The sequence below is a fragment of the Platalea leucorodia genome, assembly GCF_965183815.1.
Source record: "Platalea leucorodia genome assembly, chromosome: Z".
Taxonomy (NCBI): domain Eukaryota; kingdom Metazoa; phylum Chordata; class Aves; order Pelecaniformes; family Threskiornithidae; genus Platalea; species Platalea leucorodia.
The window spans coordinates 963,662-985,804 of record NC_138858.1 but is presented as its reverse complement, the minus strand read 5'-3'; the positions used below and the strand labels follow the sequence as shown (position 1 = coordinate 985,804).

Sequence of the window (22,143 nt, the reverse complement as noted above, 5' to 3'; positions counted from 1 at the left end):
CAATCTTGGATCAGGAGTTTGTGCCAATTCATCTTGATCTAAGATGTCACACCGGGCTCTGTCTGAGCACCTGGGCTGGAGGCGGCCGCAGGGAGCGGGGAGGGAGCCGCCATCAGTCATTCGCCGGCCGGCAGCGATGCCCTTCGGCGGGGGGCACCGGGAAACGGGCCGTGCTGGGCCGCGGCGCGCGCCCGCGTGCGGCTCCTGCGCTCCCCGGGCGCTGGGGCAGCGGGGCTGCAGTACGGCGCGATGTGCAGCGGGCTGTATGCAAATGGGAGCGAGAAACCGGTGTCTGCAGATGGCGGGAGCGGGATAAGCGATTGCGGAACAATTACAACTGTTACATTTTTTGCTTTGTCTGTTCCAGCCCATTTTCATCCTTCTTTCTCTGAAGGCAGTTACTATTGATTTTTTTTCCTTTCTTTTTTTTTTTTCTCCCCTACCATTGTTAAGCTTTCTGTTGTTTTTCTCTCCCCTTTGGCTGGTACATTGCTGTCGCAGCTGCAGCATGGTTGCCTGAACGAGGATGGGCTTCTACCGCAGGTTCTGAAATTTGGTTAGCTTTCTTGTAGGCAGCGTTCCGTTTCCTATCGGCCACGTGAATGTCATTAGCGGAGAGAGACGTACGGCGCGACTCGCTAATTCACCCTTCGTTAATCTGCAGGCCCGATAAGTCTCATTCGGTGCCAGGTGGTGCCTTCCGACTCCTCGGCACAGGTTTAACAGCGGCGTGCTGTAAGAAGGATTAAGACTTCATTATTTTTGTGGAATATAAGGCAGGGCATTTCCCAGTATGCTGTGAGTTTGTGTTATAGGTAAAAGTGAGCTGTACTTGTCAGAGTAAATGAATCCGGTATTTTCATTCCAGTCAATTTCTTCGAAGCTTTGGTTTCTTTACTCCAATAAAAATAAACTTCATCTGCGTAGTGAAATTAAAAATCCCTGGGCTATATTAGACTAAGGACGTGAATTTCAGTTTTAGTTAAAATTCATAATACAGTGAGGTTTTTTCACTGTTTTTAAGAATGTTTGTTAAAACACCATACATAACATTTTAGTGTACAAAAATACTAGTTTGGTTTAATGGCATATACTGTTAGCTAAAATTTAGTAAGAATCTGAATGCGATAAGGGATCCTAAAACAAAAAGATGCTTTTATATAATACAAGTTCTTCTAAAAATCCATCTTCTTTAAAAAAAAAAAATCATAACTTGTTACAGAAATTTAAAATTAACAAGAAGCAAACCAAAAATCACCTTTCACAAAAAGTAGAGGAACACAGAATTCCACAGATCTTTTATCAGCTGAACCAATAAAACTGTGAAATGAGACAGTTTTCTGGTGGCTCTTTTTTTCTGTGAGATCTTGACAGTTTCTGAAGGGTAGGTGTCACTGAAGACAGACCTGGCAATAAGCATTATTTAGACTTTTATCGTACGTTGTAGGTTTTGAGATGTAAAATGGAATCATCTCCAGCAGCCGAAAATCCTGGTAAGGGCAGTAACAGTCCTGGAGACGTGATTTAAGTTAAATGGAAACCTCTTTTATTTTCTCTGGGAAACACGATGTTGTTCGGAGTATTGAAGAACATCCCTGCTTTTTTGATTTTTCTCATATTTCGTACTTTTCATTTTAGGTTGTCTGTCTGGTCTCCCACAAATGAAAAAAATATCTACGTCCTATGAAGAGAGACGGAAGCAAGCCACGGCCATTGTCCTGCTGGGGGTGATCGGGGCAGAATTTGGAGCTGAAATCGAACCTCCAAAACTTCTCACTCGGCCACGTAGTTCCAGTCAAATTCCCGAGGGATTTGGTTTGACTAGCGGTGGATCAAATTATTCCTTGGCAAGGCATACATGTGAGTAACCCAGGATACTGTTTTCCCTTGCTCTGGTGTTTGGGGCAGGGGGCGGGCAGGAAGGGGTGTTCTTTACATTTCAGTACAAACTGGTTCATTTAAAATGTCCTTTCACTGTCAAGAAAAAGATTAGAAGTTTTGAGCGTACAATAAGCAGTTGCCAAGAAGTCAGCGCTGATGGAGTGAGCGGGACGGAGCGGTGGAGCTGGTGACAGGGTCTGGGGTTTGCAGTGGTGCTGCTGGGAGGGAGGCACCGACCGCGGGGGAGAACCGGTCCGGCGCTTCCTGGCATCAGCCAGCTCTTCTGCTGAAATTCCGCCATCCTTTCTCCTCCTCCAGTCAAACCCAAATGCTTGCATTTAAGACTGCATTTATGTAATTCACTCTTTTTTTTTAATCCTGAAAACATTCCTTGGGCTAGTAGAGAGAGAGAGAGGAGGCAGTCAGCGCTCATCCTGCCTCTTCCATTGACTCATCTTCATTTTCAGCACTTGGTAGGTCTTGCTCTTGCTGGAGTCATTCCCCTGTAACTGAGCGCTGGCAAGGGTGCTTACTTCACGTGCGTGCATTTTGGGGTGTGGATCAGTAGGCTATGGAAAAATGTACTCGGTGATGAGGAGGGATGAGGGCACAGGGAAGCGTGCAAGATGTCTGATGTAAAAATCAAAGACAAATGCATTTAACAGGAAGTGGTGGAATTCAAGGTGTGCTATATCAAGTGTTACGTTCTGGTCCTATATCAAAATTAGTACTGCAATGTTGATGTAATTATCCTTATTATGGATGGTAAACGTGATCTTACCTAAGCTGGTAACATAACTGCGCATTGACTATTCGATGTTAATGTTGCAAAATCTAGTAGAAGCAAATGCAACTACAGCGCCCTGGGTTCATACAATTATTTTGGCCCGGTTCCTGAGCGTGCTGCTATTTGTTTGTTTTATGTGGAGTCTGGCAAAAGTCCCCTTTGTCATCTCTGTAAGATCTCTCTGACGCACCACAGACTCATTGCCAGTATTGCTTGAAAAAATCATCCCCTATCTGGTAAGCTATAAAAGAATTCCCCAGCGGTGGATTTCTCCTCCTGCACCGGTTCAGTCTTCGCCGGATGCCCAAGTGCCTTTGAGGAAAAGTGAAAAGAACCCAAACCATTGAAAACCAGCGTATTGTCTCAGCTCAAAGCTATTACAGGGGAGGACCTGGTAGTAATGATAAAAGAGGGGGACTGTCCTGCCGCCTGCAGCCCTGCTTACGTGAGCTGTACACGCTTACTTCCAGAGTGCACTGTTCAGCGCATCAAACCGAAAAGCGATCTGGAGAAGCGCTGACTGTCTCACAGGGCCCTGTTCTGTCCATTTAGCACAAGAAGCCTTGAAGGCCTTGTCCTCAGTCGTGCTCCGGCAGACATGCCTTGTGTTGGTTTCATTTCTTATGTTTCTGCTTGCTTGTACGAGAGAGCAGCCTCGCTCCCGGTGTCTGTATCAGGCTACAAAGACTTCTGGTCAGAAAAGGTGCAAAACTTATTCTGTTCTTTTTCCTAGTCATTTTTTACTCCCCACTCATTTTCCTATAAAATATGCAGATAATGAGTTTCATAATGATGATAAATTTTATATTTTTGTTTTAATGAAGTGCAGGGAGAGTGCTGCCTTTTTAGTTACATGGTAACGTAATACCATAACAATAATAGGTAAACATAGCTTTATTCCTGTACTAATAGATTAAACGTACTGTAGACCGTTCCCTTCTGTTGAGGCCTGTTGGCGTGGGGTGGTTTGCACCCATGCTGATAAATTCCCTTAGCCTCCAGAAAGGGTGGTGGTGTGCAGCTTGCCCACGGGGAACGGTCCATTGCCCGTGCAGCCCTGAGCGTGCCCGGGAGTTGTGCGGGAGGGCTGGCACACGACAGCACTGAGCTAGCAGCCATTTCAGCTAAATTATAGAAGATCCTATTCAGCAGCTCAAGAACATCGCGGAGCACTGCTTAAGTCGCTGGCATAGGCACAGCCTCCATCTTCCACGCAGCAGATGGTTGAAATTCGTCTTCCCTGAAGCGTGGTGCTGCTTCCACTGATTGTGGAAAGGCAAAGGGAAGGCTGGCCGAGAGAGCACGCACACGGCATGGCGCTCGCATCTGAGAAACGGGCAGTCCTGGCGGTGACAGTGTGGAAGCGTAGGGTTGGCTGTGCAGCACCTCACAAACCAAGGCAGGTTTCTGGGAAACCTAGGGAAAGGTCTGTCATTTTTTTTTTTCAACCGACATCTTCATATAACTCATTTGTAGATCCACAGCTTTAGTAAACAGAGCTGTTCTGTCAGCCCTTTGCAAACAGAGATAAAGAGTCTGGCAGTTCTCTGCTTCCTCTTCTTTTGCAGTTTCTTACACGTATACAGAACTCTGCTTTAAATACTTGGGTTTGGTTTGGTTTTTAAAGTGGGGTAATTGGGGGGCATTTTGTGTCTTTACTTGTTTTCTCGTGCGTTCTGCGTTATTGCCCAGTTTAAGTTTCTAAGCTGTTTGGCTCTTCAAACAGTATCAGGCAATGAAAGGATGGAGAAGACTTTCCCGTGTCTCTGGATCAGCCAGCACAAGGGATCTGCAGCTGGACAAAACAGGTTCTTCCCTGTTTTTCTGTTACAGTGCAAGGCTGAGTCAGACTTCTTATCTTTCCAGGCTGATATCTGGGGACGAAGTCAAACTAAGCTTTGTTTGTCTTTCAGTTTCCTAAAATAAGAGGATGCTGACATCGTTGTTAGACTCTAAGCAGTGCAGTGCTCTCTGCGTTGTTTGGAAGCTGTTGGTGGTGCAGAGATTGGCTTTGTCTTCTGCAGTCTTCCAGTGGCACACTCCACAAGCAGAGTCCGCTTCATTTATGCTTCGCTTCCAAAAGGCCATCAAGCCTCGCGTTGCCTAATCTTCCTTGAAAAGAGATCCTTTCCATCAACAGTCTTTGCCATTCTCACAGTCGTATAGGTCTGATGTGAGTTGGTAGTTGGTGGTGTTGCTTTGTCAGAAGCATGGCCGAGACGCTTGGACCCGTCTTTGATCCTCCCAAGTTCTTTCCTCCAGTATCTTTGTTTATCTGTTTGCGAGCTGGTTTTGTTAGCAGAGTTATAAACTCCAGCGGTGAACTCCTATTAATCATAATCTCAGAAACACTGCACAACTGTCTGGCTGACTGACTGATAGCTCGAAATTCAGTCTTTAATGTAGATGAAGCTTGACGTGCTAAAATGCTGAAAACTTAGATCCAGGCCGTAAAGTCATATCTGAAATGGATGAAGAGCCAGAGGAAGACCAGAAATAAAGACTAGGTGGAGGAAAAAAATACAGGAGGTACTGGGTTATACTTTTGGTTTATGATGGCATCAGCAGTAAATTTGATTATCTTCATCACGTTTTTACATACAGCCCTTACTATAAGAATTTGGTTGAAGTCAGTATTGCTGTCTCGGTGGTGTGACCTGCCCTGAACCCCCAGTGCAATGTCGTATTTCCGCAGAGGGGAGAGGTTACTATTTTCTCAGATATTTTGCTCAAGTAGAGGAATTTGAATTGGAAAATTCAGTCATAACCATAATATTCGTTTCTTTAGATCTGGGTCTGTTTGCGTGTGTGGAGGAGCTTAGGAAGCCTGAGAGCACTTTCCTCAGTGGCAGGAGTAATTACCTGAGGGAGCAGAGACCACTAATGAGCTTTGGCGATAATGATTTGCTTTAGTCAGAAACAGAGCCCTCCTTCCTGACAAGCAAACACAAGTTACAGGTAGCCTGACAGGAAATACAGTCGTTTAAATGGCGCCTTTTTTCCCTAATATACCACTATCACAGAACAAGAAAACTCATTTTAATGGTTTTAGAAGTATTGCAGGTCTCTTGGATTTGTATGTGGTAGGCCTGAAGTATTTCTAAGCTATACTCTTTGAGGCGAGGAGAACTGGGGAAGTCTTTGGAAATTTCTGCAAGATGAACTCCTCTTCCTCTCAGATGAATGAGCTCGTAATCTTGGCCGTGTCCAAGTCCTGGCACGCCAGCACCTCCAACAGCAGGTATGGTATGGTGTTAGGATCGGCTTTGTTTTGAGTCCTTTCCACCATATCCATCTGTGGCACATCTCCCCTGGAGCGGGTTCTTCGGATGACCGTGAAGCAGGAGGGTGTCGGCGTGACGCCCGGCCCGGCGTTTGCTGTTGGAGGTCTGCTCTGGTCCCCAGCCCAGCTCTGCGGGGATCGTACCCCAGCAAGGTGCCCCCAAAGGGGGGGACAGGAGAGGCAAAGACTCTCTGAAAATGGAAATAATCACTTGCCAGAAAATGATGTTCTCACATTGTTCTTTCCTGATATGATCGTACTTGTTAAAAGGCCATTCTCATCTTTATTCCCCGTATGTAATACTGCAGAAGGAGTTACTTTGAGCACTGGACAGTTGTTCAGAAATTCGGTTCTTTGAACAAGAACAAGCAAAATTCCTAGTATATGCTCAGACTTACATGTTTTCTTTTTGATACGTGTCCTATTACAACTTTCGGACACCATAGTAAAATGCATACGGTTATTTCTTTGTCTTCCAGTGACACAGAAAATATTTTTAGCCTTTCAGAACAGGTGAAGAGTTGATCAGGTGTAGTCTGGTCTTGTGAAAGCTGGCTGTAGGATGTAAGTGATGGTGTCAACCAGCAACACTTAGGTAAAGAAATTACTGGTTTCCCTCCCTTTGGAGCTGTTTCTTTGACGTGCCGGCGCTGCGGTACCTGCGGGGCGAAGGCTGCTGCGGGGTGGCTGCCCTGCAAGCGCTGCCGGGCGAGCACGGCTGCCTTCCCCCGCTCGCTACGGGGGGTGCGAGGGCCGGGGCGAGCCGGGACCCGCTGCCGCTGGCCGCCCACGTGGCAGCCTTTCCGGACACCTCTCCGATGATTCCTCTCCTCCCCTTCGGTCTAAGGTCTGATACCTTTTTAATCATCGTTTTGTTACCATATACTGAAACTGTGCTGTGAGTTACCCAGAGTAACAAGAGAAATTGCACGTAGCCTAAAGCCACCATATTTCCTATTTCGAAATAAGTTATCAAAATTAATTACTTCTTCATTTACACTGCTAATGCGTGTAGAGTTTTCGCTGTATAAATTGTGCGCATTGTGATTTACCGCGTTTAAGAAAATAATAATGGCAATAATGCCTTTTTGAGAGGGTGGAATTCTCTAGAAATCCACGCGGTGACCTTGCCTGACATCCTGCATTAATCTCTGTTGACCTTACAAATAGTTCATGAGATATTTAATTATAAAATGCCACCCAAAGAATTTCTCATTACAGATGCACCACATCACACTTAAACTGCAGCTAATGCTGTGTTTATAAAGTTAATGGGCTGATAAATCTGAATGACTGTTCTGTCCTGAATATGAAAATACTTGATTCTGTTGTTAATGCAGTATATTTTTCTAAGCATCTGCCATCAATATAGTTATTAATGATAAGCGTTTTGCCCTTTAGCTCAGTCAGTGTCATATGCGACAGCATGTTCACGGCATCGAGTTAGTTATATTGTGTTTGCGGGCTCCGTGTACCTAACTCCTTCCGAAGCGAATTGTAGGGTTTCCACGGTCCGTAATCCGTGGCGGTCGCTCCGGTTCTGCTGCTTTCAGGATTAAATGAACTAGCCAGCGGTTAGGTTCCTAACGCAGACGCATGAAACCATTTTTCATTTTTTAATTATGATGTCCCAAATTCACAGCAGCTGACCCTCTTGCCTGTTGGGCAGGAGGGGAAACAAGTGACATTTATGGACAGAAATAGAAATATACGTGTCTGCATAATTGCGTAGGGTTGTACTGCCTGGTGTGAAGACGCTTTTTCCATTACAGAGCCATGTTTGGAAAATGTTACACCTTTGAGCAGTTACCTTTGGACTGTTCAGCCATGTCTCTGGAAACCCTCAGCCAAAACAGTTAAGTCGTTAGGTTAGGATGAAGAAAATATTTATTTTTGTAAAGGAAAGACAATTTCAATAACATTGGAAACTTAGCACATCCAGCTAAGCGGGGTGGGAGAGGATAAGCAGCGTGCGATGGGGATGGCGGGTCAGCTCTCTGGTTCTGGTACGGGACTGTTGCCATACGAAGTGGGTGAGACCGTGCGCCTTTTCTTATTTCCCTCAATTTTGGATTTTTGCGTTTGTGTGTTGCTTACTGCCTGATACTCAGGCTTCACCACTCAGTAGTATCTCCTAAAAGTCTTGTCACTGCAGCCTGTGAGTGCCTTTTCTAAGCAATATATTTATTTTCACAATGTTTCTGTTGCTACTGGAGTTGTGTCTGTGTGTGTTAGCAAGAGGTTTGCCTTTCAGTGTGGCTTTGCAGTCCATTTTTACACATACATAGGCACACAAAAAGTCAGCAAGCACAAAATTACTTGGGGTGCAAAGTCAGGTATTTCACGTGTTTTGTTAAATTGGGGTTTCCAGCGTTACAGATTTTTGTGTAGTACCCCAAATGCGCTTAATCTGAAAATAGAATTTAACGTGGGGTTAAACGTGAGACTCCTGGCAAACACAGGATTTTTTGTACTCTGTCAATTACCTTGTAACCTTCTCTAATGTCTTTTGATCCATCATTAGTTCGGTATTGTGAAAATACTTAAATCGCCACTCCGGGCAAGGAGGACCAGGCCTGGGCGGAGGAGGCGGCTGCCCGCTGGCGTGCGCACCTCCTGCGGAGCTGACAGGCCAGCAGCAGCGGCCAACGCGGGCGCCAGCGCTTGGGAGCATCGCTTACAGCAGCAATAAATCAGTCGAGCACCCGAACAGCAGCCTTTCAGAGCAAATTAGGCAAACTGGCTCAGTAACTTAATTTAAACAAAACCAAAAACACAACAGTGTGATTAAAGCAAATAGCTGATTTTATTGTTTGCAGTGAGCCTGCTAGCGGAGCATGCCGGTTTGTTGGCTGTATTTTTATATCAGTTATGTAGAAACCTACTCGGATTTGCATGGGTCCCGTGGTTCGTGACATTATGCTCCTTCTTTGGGTCAGTATGTTTCAGTCAGCGTGCGGTGAAATTCGCTATACTACTAAGTCTAAAGTGTGCCCCCCCCCCCCCGAGTTAGTGTGATTAGATCACTGTCTCGAGCAGAATTTTGTCCCTGAAGGAAGGAAAAAAAAAAAAGGGGGGGGGGAAAAACAGTGGTTTCTGAAAATCTATATCTTAGCCTTAGAGATAATATTTAGAAAAAACAGTCAGTCTGTATGGCAGAAAACAGTCAATCTTTGTGGCAGATATTATGCTCTAATTTAAATCTGTTTTTTGGCTTTAGCAAAAAAATCAAATCTTAAAAAATTAAATTCACCTTTTCCCCCAAATCCTATAGAAGGTGAGTGATTTGAATTTATATGTTTTTTTAATCAGAGATTTCCTTCTTGCATATTTAACATCCTGGCTTTTGTAATGGGTTGTGTCTCAGCGAACTAAAATCTCCCTTGTTTGTGTTTGGACTGTGAGGAAGGCTCAGCACCAAACAAGTCCCCATCGGTTGTTTTCCACCGGTCCGTGCCCCTCTGTAAGTGAAGGCTCAGCTTTGTCACCAATACCCCATTTGGGGGTAATAAAAATTCAAGATACTGTATTTTTTCCTCCAATTTCAGCTTTCCAGAGTCCTGCAGGCTGCTCAGGTGAGCCGCAGGTTGTTCCCCGGAGGGCGTCAGACCCGCCGAGAAGGGTCTTGGTGATGGGCAGCCATAACCGCGTTTGTGTCCGTGGACCTTTATCTCCTTGCTGTTTCCAAACGCTCGAGCACAGGTTCTTGTATGAAATACTGGACAAAATGCGGACACTTCTACCAGAGAACACATTTTTATCTCACGTGAAAGAAACGAAACCAGCCCGTTTTTTCTAGGCCGCTTATGGGGTGGCAGCACCAGAGGACCCGGCGTGCTGGTGCGCGCGAGCAGACAGAGCAAAGCTTCGTTAGCTGGGGCTGGGAGAGGCTAAACCCAACGAAGGAGGCTTGGGAAGGTGCCTGAGGGAGAGCTGAGCCTGCCGGGGGCTGTGGGAGCCGCTCTGCCCACGCCAGCGACGGCCAGCAGCCCGGTGCAGTGGAGAGGAGGCGCAGGCTTGTTGTCTGAAGAACACCGAGGTTGTACGCTCAAAGAGTTAAAGCTCAGCCTTCAGCACCACTCCTCCGTGCTCGCACCCTGTCGCAGGCTGCAGTTTCACGGTAATCCCCAATCTCGCCCCGGTGCAGCGAAGCATGCCCAGCGTGCGGGAGAGCGCGCTGGGAGGGCAGGCGCTTGCGTGTCCCGCGGTACCTGGAGCGCGAAGCGCGTGCCTGCGCGGCGCCCTGGCGCCGAGGCCCTGGCTGCCCCGCGGGCCCCGTGCTGAGCGCCGCGGGTTGGTCCCCGTCTCTCGTGCTCTTCCCTCGGCAGGACTTGGGGCCGCTTTGCCAGCAGCTGGGTGCTTGCAGGAGCAGCTGATCTCGGGGGAAGCTGGTTGAAGAGAAAAGGTTTGGTGTAGTACAAAACATCCTGAAAAACCTGCTCTACGAATATGTCAGATATGGGTGGGGGTTTTTAAAACTTAAAGGGACAATATTATTCCCATTTTACAGATAAGGAGCAGAAGTTTTTCTTGTAGAAGTATGCAAGGGGAACTCGGGTATCTGTTTGAACGAAGAGTGTCACAGGAGTTACCCGCATTCGTCTTTTCCTAAGAAAACAAAACGTGTATGATTTTGCTGCTGGTCTGAGCATGCCATCCCCTAGTGCCCTTTGAAAACGCTGCGGATGCCAGCAGAGCCGGAGATGTTTGTTTTCTGCAGTTCCTGTGGAAATGGGAGGTTGGACAGGTGTAGGCATCGTGCTGGTGTCCGATGGAAAGGTACGGAGAGCACGGCCCTGGTGGCTTTTGGCGATCTGGATGGATGGTGTTTTAGGGTGAGAGGCGGTTCAAGTGGGATTCTCTTTTTAGTCCAGACACGAGAGCTCCCTTCTGACATCCCAGAATCCCTTCCCCGCTCCAGTCACGTCTCACTTCAGCCCCTTATTCTCCGAAACGTGCCTTGCACGGCCGAGTGCCTCGTGTTGCACGGGGGACCTGAGGGATCAGCCCTTTGGGTTAGGTCCAGTCCCACAACGGTGCCGTTCCCGTTGCTCTTCCCAGCCCCTCCTTGAGCCGGGGCGAGATACGTGGGAGTGTAACGTTGCCGAAAACCTCGCGGCGTTTGTGAGGTGTGTAATTCCTGTTCTAAGCTCTTACGGCTTCAGGCTTACAGCTGTGTGTTTTCAGGTCCTGGGGGAAGTGTACGTATGGGAAGCGGCTGTAGTTCCAGAGGAGAACACCTGCCCGGGTAAATGTCGTATCAGGCTAGCGGGATGTACCGTGGTTAATTCGAATGGGTTTCATTTCCACGTGTTTGCGAGTATGTATGCCTTTGGGCTCCTTAGAAACATCATTTGTGTAAGGATCGCAGTCCAGTGGCAAGCGTTTCTCGGCGCGGAGCAGATCTGCGGGGTTGCCCGGTGTGCCAGCCCAGGGCAGCAGCAGACGGCACCCGCGCCATCAGCTGGGCTCGCCTCTCCTCCCCGTCTCCCGGAGGCATCGTCTTCATCGATGGTCCTTGCCTATGAGCGTCTGAATATTTAAAAGCAGTTTCTGTAATACCAATTTTTGCATTTAGGTGGGAAATTCAGGAAAACATGTATGCCTTTTTTTGTTTATACAGCTGTTTTGCTTGGTTGTTAGTAAGAAGTTGATTGTCAGAGAAGCAGAAGTGATGCTGCCAGTCCTATGCCTATCTGAAGGGAGGGATAGCTTCAGCTCCAGGGTCAGGTAACAGAGAGAACTGGAAGCAGGGATGCTTACCCGTTTGCTGTGCTAGAGAAGGTTTGTGTTTTGCAGCCGTGGTTCATAATTGCGATAGATGTTTTCTGGCCGCAGAGCGTTGTGATTGGGCGTATTATCTGAGATTCATTCTTTCCTTCCTGATGTGGGTGGTGAAGGGCCTTCTCTATTGGAATCTGATTACAATTTCCATTTTGCACAAATAGCCAGCCGGTTGGGAGGCTGATGAAATGCGCTCGCCGCCCTTGATGGCGCGACAAGCAATAACGGTCTTTAGCAAGACAGATCATGCGCAAAGTCTAGATTATCGTTCCATAGTGGTCACGCACGTGTTCTAGCTGGGATAGCCGTGCTAAGGGGAAAAGAGGCGTTCTTTCCCTGGAAAAAATCTGAAAATATTGTAGATTTGTTTTGCTATGTTTTATATGGCTGATACCTGCTCTTAATTAATGTAACATTTAGAGATGGTGTTTGACATGGCAGAGAAGTTGTATTTAAATGTTACAGGCGGCTTAAACAACCAGCAAGCGGTAGTGTGTTTGAGGATTCAGTTACATTATGTACATGCAATGTAACCAACTTAAAATATGTGTTCTTCTTATGTCAAATGGAAAACCAAAGCTACGTATGCTTTTTGCTGTTCAGTGTCTGTATCTAAGGAAATAGTGCCCAAACGTTGTCAATCAATAGTTTGCATGTTTAAAAAGAACACTTCAGAATAACTTTTCTTATGAACTGCTGCTTTATAAGCTGTGACAAGTCAATAAATCAGCCTGTGCTTGCCTTTGTAATGAGTGAGATGAAGAGAAACTCAGAAACTAATTTAATTCATCGTACAAATTAACATTATTCCTTCATTAGGGTTGCAGATGCCAAGCCCAAGCATCCTTATCTTAAAAGAATAGGAGAGGAATCAGAGTTTTACCATCTCACAGATATGTGTGATAAGAATAATCGCAAACTCAGGAAAACACCTGTGGAACATTAGACTTACTCATTTTAGGAAGGAGAAAAGTGGGAGAAAACATACAAAAATAATTGGCATAATATTGCTTTTGAGGCAGCTAGGGATTTGGATTTACAGTGGATGGGTTGATTAATGCTTAGTATTATAATTGCTGGAAATTATTTCTCTTAACTCTTTGGGAGTTTCTCCTGACCTTTTTTTTTAATTAATAGTCTTTGCTGAGAGCTCTTAATTAATAGTCTTTGCTGGGAGCTCTTGCACTCATGGGGAAGAAGGGAGGATTTGCTGAGTAAGAAATGTGTGAAAATCGTAGTTGTCTTTTTGTTGCCCTTGCTCTTCAGAGAAGCACCGGCTGCGTGCCAAACCAGCGATCAAGCAGGAGGGCTCCGATCCCAAGCTGCGGTCCTGCCGCCAGAGCCTTGTGAGCGTTGGGACCACAGGCACGTCGGGGTGCTGCCGGGTCCCCCCTCGCTTCCCTGTCTCTTCCCCAGGCTCCCGGTGCTGCTCCAGCACCGAGCACATGGGACTGGCCCGGGGAGCTCACTGCTTGAAGGTGTAAGCAGGGTTAAGCGTTTATGGAATAACAAGGAGAGGTGAAAACTGCCATAAATACAGGGTATGTTGAAGGGTATAACCCTTAATGCAGTCCAGCCTGCTGGCAGTTAGGGAGTGGGAGCTCGGGGGTTTTGGGGCAGTTCCCCTATCTACTTGTCTACAGCAGGAACTTTTTTAATAGCTACTATTTCAGTGGCTTTCAGTCTTTCATCTAATCCAAAATGGCACGTCCTTTCTTCACATGTATGTGAGTGCATATGTGTGACCATAAATTTTGAAGTGTTTTATTTTACATACACAGTATCAGTGTTATTTTCCAACTTTTCATCACATATGTGCTCTTTCCGTATAGGCACCAAAGTTGTGTCATTGTGCAACTGGCTGTACTCAGCACTTAGAGTGTAAAAGAAAACAAAAACAAAAAACAACAATGAAAAAACAAAACAAAACAAAACTTGTTTAAATATATACATCCCTTGTTAACTTTGAATTTCTTTAATTTTATGTTTTATAAGCATTTGCATTCATCTGTGTGAAATGTCATGGCATAGGAGCAGATAACCAACTCAAAGGTGTACGACTTGAGTATCACGTTGGGGGGCGTCTCTGAGATGATGGTATGCAGCTGGTTGCAATAAGCTGCTAGGAGAACAGCGGTAAAAATTATAGAATCACGGAACAGCCCAGGTCGGAAGGGACCTCGAAAGATCATCTGGTCCAGCCTGTCGTGGGACAGGGAGCCTAGCACTGTCTAGCACCCTGTCCGATCGCATCTTGAAAACCTCCAGCGATGGGGACTCCACCATGTCCCTGGGGAGGTTGTTCCAGGGAATGATTGGTCTCATTGTAAAAAAACCTCTTTCTTATGTCAATATGAAACTCTTCACGGTACAACTTGTACCCGTTGCCCCTTGTCTTCTCCGTGTGCCTCCATGCGAAGAGAGACCCTCCGTCCTCTTTGTAGCCACCCTTTAAGTACTGGAGCACTGTGATGAGGTCCCGCTGAGCCTCCTCTTCTCCAGGGAGAAGAGACCCAGCTCCTTCAGTCGGCCCTTCAGCTAGCCCTTGTGTCCCCCGCAGCGTAAAGACGATGGCACGGTGTCTAGGAGCACAATTCCAAACTGTCTAACGCAGCTAGCTGCTGCCAGGGAAGCAATCCATCAGCACCAGCACTGGGCTGACTCGTTAGTAAGCTGTTTCGGAGATCTACGTGTTGGAAAACTAATCGCTGCTTGTGCGGTTATCTTTCTGTTGCTGTAGTTACCATTTTAGCATAAGAGATGTTATTGCCGGTGTTTTTGTTTCAAGCTATGGCTCGAACGGGTTGTAATTCAAAATGTATAGTGATAAGTAAAAAGAAAAGCAGGTGTTTTTACCCTGTGTCCTGGCCTTTGGAGAGCTTTGATTTCATCTTCAAAACTACTCAAGTACACGCAGACGTAACCCCTTGCTCCGGTAATGCCCGGTCACTCAGGTTTTACTTTCTCCAAAGATAAATCTGGTTGAATCACTGACCGGGTTGCCCTGTAACGAGCCTAATGAGGGTGAGATCAGCTGCAACATAGACCCGGCTATAGGTGCGCTGCTAAAATTGAGGGGACAGGCACCTTTGGGGTGACGGAGCCGGGGGAGAAAGGAGCAGCTTCGCATAGCTGGACTGCCACGTATTGCTCACGTGGCTTGGCAGTAGTTGAGAACAGAGTGCGCATCGTTGTTGGTAGGGGTGTGCTTATGGATCAGGTGCTATGGAGAAGGTTAAGTTGTGACCCCTGACTCCTGCAAGTTGTTGCGTTGACTTATTTTGTTGCTAGTGTGCGTCTTCCACTGTTACGTAGGTCCCGGGTTGCCCAAACCGCTGAAGAGAATTCATTACAATTATGTGTAACAGGAGGAAACTTCAAAGATTAACGTATAGTTTAGTAAGCACTGTGATGGAAAAAACAGCTACTTCCTATGAAATTATGATCATTTTTATGGAAATAGCTTTATTTAGAAAACATTATGTAATTTAGATTAAAATAAATAGCATGGTTTAATGGAATTATGCAATTAACAGGAATGAAAATACAAAGTTTAATGCGCAGTTATGACCTGAGTCATATTGGCTTTCTCCTTCCTGCTAGATTATAAACAAATTTTGGATTAAAATAATGATAGTTTACTCTTTCTACAGCACTGTAATATAATTTCATAGTTAGAGGAAGAATGCGTTTAAGCCAGCATAGTTGGATTCTCTCCATAAATTGAAACAAGTCTGATCTAAAACTCATTTACTGTCTTGGAACAGAATTGATCTTGCTTTCACGTTTGATTCCCCCACTGCAGATTTTGAGAGGAAGAAAAACGGCGTTGTTAGGTCGGTGTAACTAGGCCAGAGCTAGACTGAAAAGATTGGGAAACCGGCTATTATAAACGTTTTCTTCTTTTTCCTTTGTCTCCCTTTCTAATGAATTATGCAAAAATCTTACAGAATTTTAAAACAACTTCGGGGCAGCCTTCGTCTGGCCCCACTTAGGAATGTTCTTTGCTTGCTGTTCGCTTCATGTAAAAACCAATGTCTATTGTGCTGTTTAACAGAAATGCTGGGAATTTGCTGCATCGAGGATTGGGCGTTCTGACCCGGTAAACCTCTGTTCCATTTCCAGAATTTACATGGATAATTAACACGGAGGAAATGTTCCCCTTAAGATTAAATCACATTTCTGATGTTCTTAAGCCTTCAAAGTGAACGAGAAAACTTCCCTTCTGATCAGAGAGGAGGCAAACAAACTTTTTTTTTTCTTGTATTGTTAAAAAATGAAATCTGAACTGTCCAGTAAAGTTATTTATGTGCTACGGAAACACGTTCGATTAGGAAGCATTTAATTTTCAGAACCCTGAGAGGTTGTTACAAATTTCAGGACAAACTTTGCTCCCCCGGGCGGGCTGGGAGCCGGCGGCACCGGCGGGACGGCAGCGCGGGCCTCGCGGCGTCCTGCTGGTGCGACGTATGTATTTGCCCACGTTTACCTTTCCAATATAAATGAGCAAAAGGACTTACAGCGAGTCCTAAATGTCGTTTAAAATGTACATTTTTGCTAATCCCAACTTTTGCTCTTTTTCAGCTAATGGGAGCCTAGGGTAACAAATGTACTGACCCAAGAAGCAGGGACTCCTTTTCTCTAGATGTTTTACAAAACTGTATTACTTCTTGAGGGTTTGTGGTAACGGGGCTGTCCGTCAGCCCTCGGAAGAGCAAATCCCCGACGGCAGCGGGAGTGGGAATCGTTGCCCTGCCTTTACAGTGGCGGGAGGAGCGGGGGGGGCTGCCGATAGCCTGCGCGGTCCGTGCCCCGTTGTGCTCGGCCGCCGGCAGGTAGGGGCAGCCTGCGCCGCCCCCGGAAAATCCTACCGCGTCGGGAGTCGTGAGGATTCGTTTTGAATTGTTGCACAGCGAATGAATCGGCGCAAAGGGAGCGACCGGCGGCGCGACCCAGCGGTCCTCGCCCGAGCGCGAGCCGCGGGTAGCGATCTCGCAGCTATCGCGTCTGATCCGCAGGACAAAATGGCCGCACAGCAATCCAGGCTGTCTGAAGTGAGGAATTTCTGACGTGTAGGAATCGGGGTTTATTGCTTTTCAGCCCCTTTGCTTTTCTCCTTTTATGCAGGAGCAACTCAAATTTAATTCTAAATTGTTTTTTACTTCGAGTAAAATGCAGTCTCGGTACTGTCATGCGCAGTAACTACTTAGCTTCTTAATATACTCTAAGACCGTACTTTTGAAAAGAAATAAAAAACTACTTATTCAAGTCAATTCTGAAATTACCTTAGAAGTTGCAAGCATTGCACCTGTTGTAAGAGTAGTACTTAAATGACTCGAAGAGGTCCTCAGCAAAAAGGAAGGCTCTCCTAGCAGAAGTTAAAAGAATTTAAGTCCAACCTTAACGATTCTATGATTCTAAGTGTCAGAATTATATTAAAGGCCAAAAATAATGCTGAAAACAAATTCCATAAAAATTAGGAAATTTGACATTGAGCGTGATTGAAGAAAGAAAAAAATCTTTTCATCATTACGTCTTTAGGAAAAAATTCTTCAAATAATATGACTAGTTAATTTTTAATTTAGGCCTAAAAATATCCTCTGGTTTTATACCTGTCTGAAAGATGAGAGAGATATGTAATAAAAATTCACTGCGCTAGAAGTAGGAAGGGATTAAGGGATATGGATTTTTAACCCAGCTATCCAAATTTATATTTCTGTCTTTCTGTGGCCATTTCACACAGGTATACATCAAATCATCCAGAAAGGGTCACAATTTGGTTTAATTTCTTGTAGAAAAACACTATGCCCGCGGACACAGGGAGAGAGGGCAGACTGAAAAAAATTAGAGCTATGATTCTTTGCTTTTTTTTTTTTTAACATAAAATCAGAAAAAGATGCAAAGCAAGTTAAATCATATTCTTGGAGTCCATCATTTTTATTTAGTTGGAACTTGATCTTGTGGCAAATTACGAGAATGGGAATCAGAGTTATCAGTGTCTCGTTCATGCCTCTGCTATTGATTTTCCTGAGCAAATTATTTAATTTTTTTAAATCTATCGGCAAAATGGGGGTAACAATGCTGACTGATGTAATACGGTTAAAGCTCCTGAGATTCAGCAAGGAAAGACGTTTTAGAAATCCAAGCGGGTGTATGCATTGAAAATAACTGATAAGCTTTAGTATTCATGCCACATTTCCATTAATAAAAATGGCATAAGGATCAAAGACTCAAACCTTTATTTTAGCGTTCAAGTAAACATGTGGAAAAGTAGGCAGATTTTTCACTCCGCCACAGTTTGCTGGCTGTACCTTTGGGGGGGGTATCCGTGTGCTGGGACCTATAGAAAGAGTTTCAGAGAGCTGCAGATGTGCTATCTCTATCCTAAACGTTGAAAGCACTTCATTACTTGCGTCCAAAATTTTATCCTTCTCTACTGGTTGACAAAAATGCAGTCTGGTTTTGGTACTGCTGATGACTCCCTTGTACTGCCAAGGTGGTCGGCTCTGGCCAGGGACAAAACCACTGCCTCCTGCTCCCTGGGTTTCCTCCTGTGCTGCTCTCTTTATTTCCGTACGCTTGTGGCATACGGGTACCAATGCAGAACAAAGCATCTGGAACAAAATTATATTTTAACATAAATTTGTATGGGAATGTCATTTCCTGAGCTACCTTTCTGCTAAGTTACTGCTTGAAGTAATTCCGTCTAGTAAGTCGCACTCTCGTTTTTAAGGAAAGGAGCTTTTATTTCTTAATGTCTTGTCGGTTTGTTTCTTAATGACTTTTTCTCACAGAAGGTATGTGTAAATCATCAAAACTTAGTTTTTACTAGGGCAGATTTTTTATTTTTTGTTTAAAGAGTATGATGTTCTCTAGATTTCCAGCAAGAAAGACAGCACCCCCTGCTTATAGTAATTCCAGTATGCGTTGAATGGACGAGCCCTTCCAAGAGCAGGAGGAGCGCGCTGAAGTCCGGTCACAAGCCGCATTCTGGCTTGGGAGGATCTTTCCCGTCACATCACCATGGTGGCCCAAACTTCTGCTAAAATACCTTTAAACAGGTATCCTCCTGCCTGTTCGATGGTAGCGCGAGCGCGTAGGTCCACTAAAAGACGGCGAATCGGCGCCAGGCGTGAGCGGGGAGCTGCCGCGGGCTGCGCGGGCCAGGCTGCGGTCCTGGGGACGCCCGTTAGCGTGGCCGCTCCCTGTCCTGCTCCGCGTAATGGGCTCAAAGGTTAAGAGCAAAGGATCTCCGCAGCCCCAATCTGCAGAGCTTTTCCAGGGCTAATTACCTCTTTACTGCGCTGACTCTAATGTGACATGTTTATTGCCTTAACTAACAACTCATTAGCTTAGTTGATGTTTTTGTCAATATTAATTCGTTCATTTAAGCCAAGTCAAAGCTTAAACAAAGATGTCCAGGCTGAGAAACGAGCAGCAGAATTACTTTTGTTTAGTTCATCTTTTCCCTTAGCTCAATATACACAAGGTAGGTGTCAGCAGGAGCGACGCTAGGAGCGTTTCAGTGAAAAAGGTAGGCGTATTTCATTGTAGTAATGTTTGAGTAGTCACGCTTTTTAATAAGGCTCTTATATTTGAGACATAAAACTCACACAAACTAGAGCTTCATGGCCTGCTGTTCACTTCAAGAAGAAACTTTCAGTTCTTCTGTTAGACCCGTATAAGGGATTAGTGTGCATGGACTAGAAAAGTGTGTTTGTTGTTGGCTTTTCTGAATGCCTAAAATGACAGGTGGTTTATTTAACAAATAAAAGCAGCAACTCATAGAGGACAGTTGTGAAAACTAAAGAAAAATCTGTTAAAATCAATAGGTTATCTTTATCACAATAGCGAGCTAAAGGAACATTATTAAGAGGTAACAAATAATTATTTAGAGATAATGATAAATTATCTTTATCTGGGAGCGTTGCTTGTTTTAGCCCTCCTACACATTTATATATATTTATATATGTGTATATATATATATGTAATTATTTGTATAAAAAATAGTCTATTAAATGAAATTAATCATGTTTCCTCAGTATGCAGAACCTGGATCAGAGTTCAGGTATGTTGAAGTTGTTTGGGACATCATTTCTCTCTCTTCCCCCCCGCCCTTGAGCTGTATTTCTCTCTAAAAGAAAAAAAAAAATTGAAAAAGGCATTGTGGGGAGGCGGGAGAGTCAGTTCATGGGGACGGAGACCGATGCTGTGACGTAATCGTAGTAAAACGCAGAGGGAGGCGATGCTGCGGGTGGGTTACCGGCGTGGCGGGTGCCCCCGGCCCCGCCGGCTGCCTGCGGTGCTCTGCGGCGATCAGAAGCGATCTGAACATCCCGCTTCTGATTTGGGGAACCCGTTTGGCTGGTAGCTCTAGGCTCTGCTGCCGCTTTCGGTAAGGAGGGGGATCACGGCCAGCTCTTGTTTGTTTTCAAGAGGGGACCAGAGGGGACAGTGCTGATGGCAGAGTCTCTCTTTAACGTGAATGTCTGAATGGCCAGGACACTCAAATGGAACAGAAATGACCCAAAATTCAGTTCCCTCACCTAGAGAGCAAAATGTTTGAGCTTATGTCTCTAACTGACCTTAACCGCCGAACACCGAGTCCTTCAAAGGTGGAGGTGTGTCCGGCAGTTCCCGCTGAAACTCGGCCGTGGTTATTCTCTGAAAACAGAGTTGCAGGTCCAAAAGCGAGCGCAGCTCTTCAGCCTAGCCTGCCCCGGTACGGGGTGCTTCTGCCCTCTCCTGAGAGCTGCCTGTTTTATCCCCCAGGGCCCAGCGCCGGGGAAGACGGCACGGCTCAAAACAACAGCCCTGCCCCAAAACCCGAGAGCGCTGCGTCAGTAATAATAATAATTTAACAAAAATCTTCACGTGTAAGATATGCATGAGACAAGACTGGCAGTGGGTCTATAAAACATGGACTAAAGTGGACAAAGTACATTTCCTATTTGAGAGCCGATTCTCAGTTTTAATTGTTTTTTTTAATATAAGTCTAATGCTCATTTACTGAGGCGCGACAGCGGAACGGTGAAAATTATACATCTGCTTGCGAACTTTCAGGCAGCTCTTCTCAACATACAGCTTATTTGTGGGCCCACGTTGGGGAGATTCCCGCTCGGTTGCGTAGGGTGGTGGCGTTATTTAAGTGCTCACGTGCTGTCAAGTGTTCCCATAGCAGAAGACCCAGGCACGGTTCTGGAGGTGCTGAGATCGGGGAGCAGAAGCGGTCACAGCCGACATCCCAAGGCAGAGTGAGACGGAGGCTTTACAAATAATTTTGTTCCCCTTCCCAAGTGAAGCGTTACTAATCCCTACGCGTCTGCCGTTGAGGAGGTGTCAGTAGGAAGCATATTTTGCAAGGAAGAAAAAATCCTTGCTTTAAAATTGGGTATCTGGTCCCGAATCGCCCGTGTCTGGGAGCCGATGCTGCCGAGCATCGCGGTGACAGGCCGAGGAGCTTTGGTGGATTATCGCCCAGCCTTGCTTCTCTGCCGTCTTCCCCTTCAAAATCGTACGGGGGCAAGAGCAGGCCAAGTAGGCAAATCCCCCGAGCTCCTGGTCCCCGTTTATCAGCTTGTCGATACGTGTTTCGCTTGCGCGTTCCTTTTTCTGCTTTGCGAGAGGGAGCTGCCTTGCCGAAGGTTCGCTGGGCGAGAACAGGGGGGTGACTGCGTGGCAGCGCCGGCAGCGCCGGGGCGGCAGCGCCGAACGGCCCCACTGCCAGGGAGCCGTGCTCGCCGGGGGCGCCGGGGAAAGGGGCAATACCGCATCGCACCGAGGCAGCATCGTTCGTGCACTGTTAGTCCCCGGATAGTCAGTTCGCTTAAATTAAACGTCATCTCTGCTGCTCACTGAGGCGATGGCATCGTGGTGTAGCACAGGATTTTAATGAATTTAATTAATTAATTGAAGAACAGAGCCGATTGTGCCACCTCATCTGAGCAGGCGCGTGGCACTTTTGGAAATGAGCAGTTGTGTTGGTGGCGAGTTTTGGTGATGTTTTTGCTGTGTCTCACTCAGTTAAGCAGGCCTGGCAGGAACCGCTTCTAGCTGTAGCCAAGACACTGATGAAAAAGCGGGTAATCTCAGCACGGTTTGTTTTAACTGGTATGTTCCCAGGTTTAATCTTTTAAGCTTGTTTTTCTTAGACATCTTTTCAAAACGAGGTACCTTTTTTTTTCTGAAAATTTTATTATGTATGTTAATATTATTACAGATTTTCAGGGTTTTCTTAGCAAGTGTCTATGGAAGGGAGGATTTTTTTTATCGTTTCTGTTTTGATTTTTTTTATCGTTTCTGTTTTGATTTTTTTTATCGTTTCTGTTTTGATTTATTTTATCGTTTCCGTTTTGATTTATTCTGACTTTTTTTGCAGAATTTTCAGGCAGAAATATTTAGGCATGTA

The 22,143-nt window shown here is 45.6% G+C and overlaps 1 protein-coding gene across 8 annotated transcripts in view; it reads left to right on the top strand.

The window, feature by feature from the left end:
• Window positions 1–22,143, top strand: part of WDR7 (WD repeat domain 7) — a 147,755-nt gene that overhangs the window by 76,358 nt on the left and 49,254 nt on the right. For all 8 annotated transcript variants that reach the window (XR_014230650.1, XM_082335893.1, XM_082335888.1 and 5 more), the window contains one exon: window positions 1,639–1,860. Coding sequence is in view for 7 of the 8 variants with exons in the window: in XM_082335893.1 (XP_082192019.1) it covers window positions 1,639–1,860 (222 nt within the window). In the remaining variant the exon portion in view is untranslated. The remainder of the gene's footprint in view (window positions 1–1,638; window positions 1,861–22,143) is intronic.